Raw genomic sequence first — 8920 nt, 5'->3', positions numbered from 1 at the left:
GGGTTAAGTTCTTCTCATATATGCTATGATGGTATGATACTAAACCCCTAACGGGAAGGATTGTGCCTGATGTTCATATAATGAAATCATAATCTTTCGGTCAGTTTAATTGAAGTCTGGAGCTGGCATGTCAGTTAACTGCTATTAGTCTGGTGTTATTTATGTATTAGTCTCATTTTGTTTATTTTCTTTGGTTACATCTTCTGACATCAGACTCGGACTTCTCTTGAACTAAATTTTAATGTGCGTATTGTTAGGCGTTTACTTTTCTACATTGGCTAGAGGTATAGGGGAGGGTTGAGATCTCACAAACATGTTTAACCCCGCCGCATTTTTGCGTCTGTTCCAAGTCGGGAGCCTCTGGCCTTTGTTAGTCTTGTATTATTTTAATTAAAGTTTCTTGTGTACAATTTGGAAATTAGTATGGCGTTCATTGTCACTGAACTAGTATATATTTGTTTAGGGGTCAGCTGAAGGACGGCTCCGGGTGCGGGAATTTCTCGTTACATTGAAGACCTGTTGGGGACCTTCTTCTGTTGTCTGTTCATTGGTCGGATGGTTGTCTCTTTGACACATTCCCCATTTCCATTCTCAATTTTAATAATCGCATGAACTTCAAAAGAAGCAAAAACCAGTGCGTCGATAGGGTAAACATCTACTGTACGATCATTTTATATAATTGTTGCAGGTTTGATTCCAAACTGAAGTATTCATATGTGTAGTTTTTATTGATATAGATGGATTTTTTATAGTTAGTTTTTATGTTTTGCTGTTACACTGCTGTGTCAGATTAAGGGGCCGGCAAACATGATAAACCCTACAATACTCTGTACGTGTCTGTCCCAAGCCAGGATCCTGTGATTGAGTGGCTTCGTTTGTTGCGGTATATTATATATGCTTTTCGTTTGTTGATGTTTAAATGAATCATACCGTTAGTTTTTTGGAGTTTTATATTTGTCATTTATAGATCTTTTATAGCTCGTCATGCAGAATGGATTTGGTCTCTGATTGAGAGTTGTCACATTCACAACCACACCAAATCTTAATAGTTTTATAATGATATACTTTGTTAAATTTTAACTGATAAGAATCGTTTCTATTTAAAAAGGTGTAACCTTCGTCATTCTTGAACTTGTCGACAATTGTGTTTTCTGTATTTTAAGTGGTTTCATTTGTTCAATCTTCGGTTATCGGTCACCTGTTCTTCTTTTAAATTAATGAAACATATCATTTTTTGTTTTGTATTGGTATTATCTTTCTTTCTTCGTTGTATGGATTTTGGTTGTCGTGTTGTTTTCTTATTTATAAAGTTGAGATCATTGTTAAAACTTTATTCACTTTTCTTTTAAAAAACAAACATGAAAAATAAGCAAGATATCAGTTGGTTTATTATGCATATTGTACATCAAAATGGCAAGTATATATTACATTAAGCAATTACAATCAATTGTTATGTAAACTAAAAATCATTCTTTTTTTTTTGTAAACTAAAGCTTCTAAAAGCCTATTTCTCTTTTTGTACTCATGCTGCAGAATGGCCATTCTTTATCCCAATAAATTTTAGTATATTATTTCCTTTAAGTAGTGAAACGTTCTTCTGTTTCTGTACAGAAATTTATTTCAACTACAGGTAACCCCAATTTGCGACAGTAAAACTAACGATTAATGTCGGCAAACCCAATTTGCGACAGTAAAACTATCTTTTAATGTCGGCAAAGCTTCAAATACAATACAGTTATCTCTTAATCATGTCAACGACAGGAACATTATTGTGGTTACTAAAACTTGTTGTGTTATATCGTGTCATAGAAATATCATCTCCTCAACAAATAGACCAACAATAGACTGTTGTAACAAACGACACTCTGGGTTAAGGGGAGCTAACATGCAACTGTAAAAAATATTATGATAATGATTATAAATTGTCCCATTCTGCATTGTTCTGTTTTGTTTATTATATATACAAATATACAACTAAAGCATATCAACGATTATATCGTTCATATCAGGATTGTGTTTATGATTATTTATATTTGCACTTATAAGGATAATAAATAACAGGCGATGATTGGATATTGGGAGGGAACGTCAATAAACGAGCTCCCTAAACAAAATGAAACATACAAATACAAGAGATAATAACTCTACTTTATCAACATACACATAAAAAAAAAATCATGACCTACTTATGAAACATGTGCAACATGAAGGTCATTGTTTGGGATGATATTTAGAATACATCGACTTCAATTCAAAATATTACATATTCATTTTATGAAATACTGAATTCTTCACATGTCAAAATATTTATTTTTGTTTTGTCAAATAATAAAATTCGAAATACCCAAGAAATGGCAATATGTTTTTGCTAACGAGTTGAATAGGTATTACAGTAAACTTCATCCAAAATTGTAGTTACAAGATTTTTTTATTTTCGAAGCCTGGATGAAATATACTTGGTAAATAGTATGAGATAACAGTAATAAAACATTTCTAAAACAAATCTGTTAAAGGAAGAATACTTGTCCTTTCATCCTAAAATGTCGTAATCAAAGATTCATTCTTATGCCTACAATAAAAGTTAAACGTATGGGTTATACTCATACAGATCAGTTAGACTTACGATGAAACAAAGTCATTCGAGTAATTAAAGGCAACAAATTTGCATATTTTAAATTAAACTGATCAATGTACATAACTTTCATTGTTTCCTTTTAAACAGGTCCTATGTCTACAAAGCTCATAACAAATGAAGAAGGTAAACTAACAAAACTGTTACAATTGATGAGGAACAAATAGTGTTAGCTCCGTCTGTTTCTACCTTGAAACTTCTGCTAACTCGTCTACCATTTAACATTTGGGTTGGCCTGAAGTTGTTGACAATTTTATGGCTTGGCTTTGCTTCTTTCAAATTTCGAAATTGTCTTAACTGCAACAGAAATCATAATTTATCATATAAAATGTGGTTATTATTTGTATTCAAAAGGTTTTATATGCATCAATGCAATAAGAATAAAAATAGTGTGAAGGGTTTTCAATAGCTTTGGAATTTTCGGTCCTCAATGCTCTTGATCTTCGTACTTTATTTGTAATTTAACTGTTTTGATTCGAACGTCAGATATGTGTTTTTTAGACGATACGCGCACCACGAATATAAAAATATTACATTGACTTGACTGTTAGTGTTTATATCCGACTATTGCAACTCATTCAAAATTCCGACCAAATTGCAATTTGTTTTATAAAACCAAACTGTTCAACTGGTCAGAATTTTGAACAAACTGTTTAGTCAAAATGTGAGAGTGCAAGGTGATATAATAAAAAAAAAATACTTACTATTCTATAACACTGTAACTTCACTTTAATGTTGTTGTGACAAAATCAGTCTAACAGGTTATATAGATATATTATACCATACAAAAGGTGAAATGTAATTTTGAATTGCTATAAAAAATGTCCAAACTAAGCTTTCATATAATTTTTCTTTTTAAAAGTCTTTTATATTCATAAGAATCAGACATCATTTGAATTAAAATATCATATATTCGGTAAAATATGTGTGAAATAACAATACTTTATTGATAAGTTTAACTAAAACAGTATTCTTTTGAATAAAGACTTTTTGAAAGAATAAATTATTATCTCCCCATGGAAACTTCCTACAAACATATTTTAATTTCACACATATTTTGCTGAATATGAAATGTTAGCAATACTAACAGTCAAGTCACTGTATCTTTGTTTTTGTTCATCTAAATGCAATTGTTTTAGTAAAAAATAAATTAAATACATTAGAAATTGTTGTTTTAATAGTTTGTCCTGGATATTATACATTGGATATGCCAAAACTGGTACGAGAGAATGTGTCAATCATTTATACATAGCTTTCGCTTCATCTTGAACATTCATTACAAAAATATGATACGGATACGTTTTATCTTCCGAAGCTCGATGTATAACTACATTCGTTAAAGCATTTTGTTGTTTTCCAATTGTTTTTCCTAATGACATGCGTCTGTGTGTGGTCTAACAATGCTAGAGATAACATTTGCATTTTCTATATCTGATATGATTGTTCCATCTGTTCTCTTCTAAATCTATATACCTGTGATTCTGAAATGGGAATAGTCTCTTCAAACATTGTCCACGTGACACTTTCAAAACATGGTGGAGTTGTCAAACTGCCTTTATATCTGTAGTATCTGTCAAGTTTGGGAATGATTAAATCACTGACTAGAAAACCTGTCACTTCAGCTTCAGCATCTGAAATAGACAAGCAAATACATTTTTATTTACAAAATTTAATATTATTAGAAAAATTTACATTCAGCAAATACAATTACCAAATAAAATGAAGTCTAATTTATATACTGACTTCAGAATAAAGATAAATACGATCACCGTTAAAGATAACCTTTATTAGAAACAGCTTTTTATATTTAATAAAAACAAAAAGCATTCTGTGAGTATTGCATGGCAATACATAGTTCCCTGCCGGTTAGAGATTCTTTGTTTAGAACGAAATTCTAACTTGATCTATAACTTGTCGTAGTGTAATACATAAAATAACAATCAATCCTACTACTCAATTCTTTAAACAATTTACAAAGAAAAGAAAAAATCAAAAAATGTCATTTATCTAAATATAATGGCATTTACCAATCTTTTAAAAAAAATAGTTGTTTCCCTTTGAACAGAAATCTATTTATTAATAAGTAATTAATTATAAAGTTTGTCATCAAAAATTTAATTCTAGGAAAAGAGCTTTAACTGAACAAGGAAAAAGCTAAAATCTTGAAAATCTAACTTGATCTGCAACTTATCACGACACCAAATATCATTCAATATTTCAAAGAATGAAGACAAAAAGTCTGGAAAACTAATTGCCGAACTGACGGATGGACAGAGTGCAAACCTAAAGTCCCCTTAGACTTTGTGGGTAAGGGACTAAACACATTAATCACCATCTCATATACATAATACATATGTTGTTTTATTAAAATTTGTTGTTAAACAATAAGGAATGCAATTTTCTCGTGCATAGCTTTGACTGCTTGTCAGAATTTGGCTATTCAACGTTTGTCATCACTGAAGAAACATTATTTATAAAATATGTATGTGGTGCAGTAAAACTGGAAACATTAACTGGCCTATTTCGATACAATAAATTAACAATGTATTTACGTATTAAGGCTCAGGATACAATAATTAATTGTATTGACTATTTGAACAGAATAATATTTAGCTTCAGATTGCAGAATTGTTTAATGTTATATTTTGCACGGATAAGAGTCATTAACATTCACATAATGACCGAATTATTGTTAAGGTCATGATAAATAATCATCAGATCCTCTATCTCTTTAAATTGCATAATCTACCATTTAAAAAAAAGCTGGTTTACTTCAAAATGTAATTCTGTCATAATTTGTATAAACTATACCAATTCAGCATTGCATTTCTTTCACTTTTTCAAAATTTTATTATTTCACTATTACTTCATTACCTGCGTTTTGTATCGATGTTAGATTGCTCACCAACGTAGCAAACATTTTGTTGTCCTCGGCTACAACCTAAAACAATGAATGTCATACAAATGTTTAAAACAATTACCACAGCCAAGTAGTCAGCACTTTTTGTGCTGACATGAGTTATCATTGATGATTGATATGGTTATATGTATAAATTAACTGTTTACAAAAAATCGAATTTTTGAAATACTAAGGTTTTTCTATCTCAGGCATAGATTACCTTAGCTGGATTTGGCAATACTTTTAGGAATTTTGGTCCTCAATGCTCTTCAACTTCGTACTTTATTTGGTCTTTTTTTTTTTTTTTTTTTTTTTTTTTAACTTTTTTTGATTTGAGCGTCACTGATGAGTCTTTTGAAGACAAAACGCGCGTCTGGCGTATATAAAAATTTTAGTCCTGGTATCTGTGATGAGTTTATTTAACAACTAGTAAGATAAATAACATCTTCGCTAGCAAATGATGCCGATACAGTCCCATTCTTACGTGATCGTTAACATTGTCAAGAGTAGGTGAAATTATAAGTGCATTCAAAACTAGTGTTGCAAAATATCTTTATCAAAAATTAAATAAGAATATCGAACTCCAACGTAAAGACAAAAAAAGAGGAAAACCATAAAAACAGACCAAATTAAATATTATCAACCAATGGAAAGAGAGAAAAACAACTGTCATATTCCTGACTTGGTACAATTATTGTTCGAATAAAATATATGATGAAAATATATTTCATTAGCAAAATAAATGGGGAATGTGTTCAAGGACACAAATGATGCCCCTCGCTTATAATATTATAAAGATACCTAACTCAAGAACTGTATACGTGATGCTACCCAAATATGTACTTGATAAGAGTTTTATGTTAACAAACATTGTGGTTATGTTTCATTATATTTGGTTGAAACAAGGTTAGATTAGATAACGGAAACGCATTTTTTTTCATTTGTAAAGGCGCATAACTTAAAGTTGATCTGTATTTTGTAGTAATAAGCATTGTGTATAAGATTCATAACATTTTGTTGAGGTGAACTGATGTTAATGAACGGAAACCAAATTTGGAATGTTGAAACGTGTGGACGAAGAATAAACATCCAAACTGACAAGGGTAAAACTTAATATCCCTTCGCTATCACGTGGGCATAAAAACAACATTAGAGTGAAGAGTGTAAAACGCATTTAAGCAGCCAATAGACTATTATCATATTACCGAATTATGACTCCAATATGTATATTTTTTGTACAGTAAACATAATGTTTAAAGACGAGTAACAGTTACATAAAGGAGTAATATCAAACTTACAAAAAGGTGACTTCAAGGGGAAAGATGATTTGTCGTATATATAAACATTAAGCAAATTAATGTTTTCCTCAAATTGCACTGAAAGTTCGCTTCATTTTACTTCTTTTTTGCTTTTACTTGACCGATTCCCAGAATTTCCTTAGAAATGAATAATTCAGTAATATTTAAAACCGTAAATATTACCTCTTCTAACATGTATCTTACAAATAAAAATAAACTGGCTTTACTCCCTCAAATAACAAAGTTAAAGGAATATTTAGAATAAGAATTGATGTAGTGACAGAATGTACGTTTTGTCAAGTAAAATAATACAATTGCAGGGCTCTCAGTCATAAAACTTTACTCAGTACTCCGAGTACAAAATAAGTGCTCGAAACACAAAATCCAATATTTTGATTGGTTGATTGTTGAGTCTGAGTACAAAATTCGTGCTCGAAAGTTTTATGACCGCAAGGCCAGGAATATCATATAGTTATACCTTAAACCAAAAGCCCAGTACTGCAAGACCATCTGATTAATATAATACAATTGTAGAAATATCATATAGTTATACCTTAAACCAAAAGCCCAGTACTGCAAGACCATCTGATTAATATAATACAATTGTAGAAATATCATATAGTTATACCTTAAACCAAAAGCCCAGTACTGCAAGACCATCTGATTAATATAATACAATTGTAGAAATATCATATAGTTATACCTTAAACCAAAAGCCCAGTACTGCAAGACCATCTGATTTATCAGCAGCATTTCCTAAATTCCCATATTTACTGTTAAAATTGACTATATGCATCTGCAATACAAATCAGAATATATGAAAATAAATACAGCAGATGTCAGTCAGTATGTAGCTAATGGTAATATCTTTGATTAACTTGCTTGTTAGCTGAACCGTGAAGTCATTGTTAGGTAAGGTATACTGCTCTCCTTTTAAAGTAGCTTAGTCCTACGGAGAGATAGATTGGTTATCTGTTGGGCTAGTCTACTATTGCAGGAGGGTAGTGTACCGGAGCTAACAATGACTTCACGGTTCAGCTAACAAGCAAGCTAACCTAAGATATTACCATTAGCTTCATACTCGCTGAAATCTACTGTAACATTTTTGTTAAAATTCCTAACCTTACTTGCCACGAACAACACGACGGGTGCTATTAGTCAAGAAAGAACTGGTGTCCCTTTTCCCAGATTTTCCAAGATTAAGAAAGGTTTCGTGTTACTAAATAAAGTGGATACTTTGGAAATCGTTATATATGAAGTTAAACTATCAAGACAACCCTACCATAAGCTAGCACTTCTTTTACTCTTATCCAAATATAAGTGTGTAAGCACGACAAATTGTCATTATTTATACGAAGTTAAACTTCAAAGAGCGTGTTTCTTTTATTATTTTTTTCATCAAACATCGATTGTTTTTCAATTCCTCTTCTATAAACAGTATTCTGCTGATTCTATTCTGTAAATGTTCTTTATCTTATAATTACAAGCACCGTTTCACTCGGAACTAAATAAAAGGTTTGACGCGAACGAAGACACAAACGACAAAAAGTAATACCTGTGTATCGCTACCGACTTATAAACGCTATCAAGCCACACAACAATAAGAATTTCTTTTATGAATCTAATCTGTACTTTACCTCTAAGGGATATTTTTTGGTGTTACGTAGATGCTCTGAGCCTTTGTTACTGTCACTGCCCCAGTGGAAATGTAACTGTGCGGTTTTGAAAGTTCCTGATAAGCCTCCGCCTGATACTGTTAGATCTCCTAGTATGTTAAGTTGAGCTGTCATGGAAAAAGAGAAATTCGTTATCAACTTTTAAAAAGATAAGTTCTTTATTGTTGGAGTATATGTCTATTGAAGAAAATCCCAATAGGCCATAGTAAAAGAAGCTTTTAAGGTTGAAAATGGTCAATACGTTTAAATGTTCTGTGCAATAGCGTAACGGAGTTTTATTTATCCTTTCCTATTGTTTTCATTTCTTCCTGATCATTCTGTGACGGTTTTATATTCCTCTCCGATATCTTCTTAATTTATATTATAGTGTAGTTGAATGATGTATGTCTGTACATTTTTCGAGTTATAAACATTC

At 31.1% G+C, this 8920-nt stretch overlaps 1 protein-coding gene across 1 annotated transcript in view; it reads right to left on the bottom strand.

Annotated features, from left to right (window-relative positions):
• Positions 1-1370: 1370 nt before the first annotated feature.
• The window catches only part of LOC134680673 (carbonic anhydrase 2-like), a 31605-nt gene continuing 24055 nt past the window's right edge, over positions 1371-8920 (bottom strand). The window contains exons 4-8 of the mRNA XM_063539809.1: positions 8467-8612; positions 7533-7625; positions 5507-5573; positions 4106-4263; positions 1371-2929 (exon numbers count right to left, since the gene is read on the bottom strand). Of these exons, the coding sequence (XP_063395879.1) occupies positions 2741-2929; positions 4106-4263; positions 5507-5573; positions 7533-7625; positions 8467-8612 (653 nt within the window). The 3' untranslated portion in view covers positions 1371-2740. The remainder of the gene's footprint in view (positions 2930-4105; positions 4264-5506; positions 5574-7532; positions 7626-8466; positions 8613-8920) is intronic.

Source organism: Mytilus trossulus, chromosome 8 (genome assembly GCF_036588685.1).
Source record: "Mytilus trossulus isolate FHL-02 chromosome 8, PNRI_Mtr1.1.1.hap1, whole genome shotgun sequence".
Taxonomy (NCBI): Eukaryota; Metazoa; Mollusca; class Bivalvia; order Mytilida; family Mytilidae; genus Mytilus; species Mytilus trossulus.
Note: the sequence above shows the minus strand (reverse complement) of the source record. Positions and strands in the feature narration are given on the sequence as shown.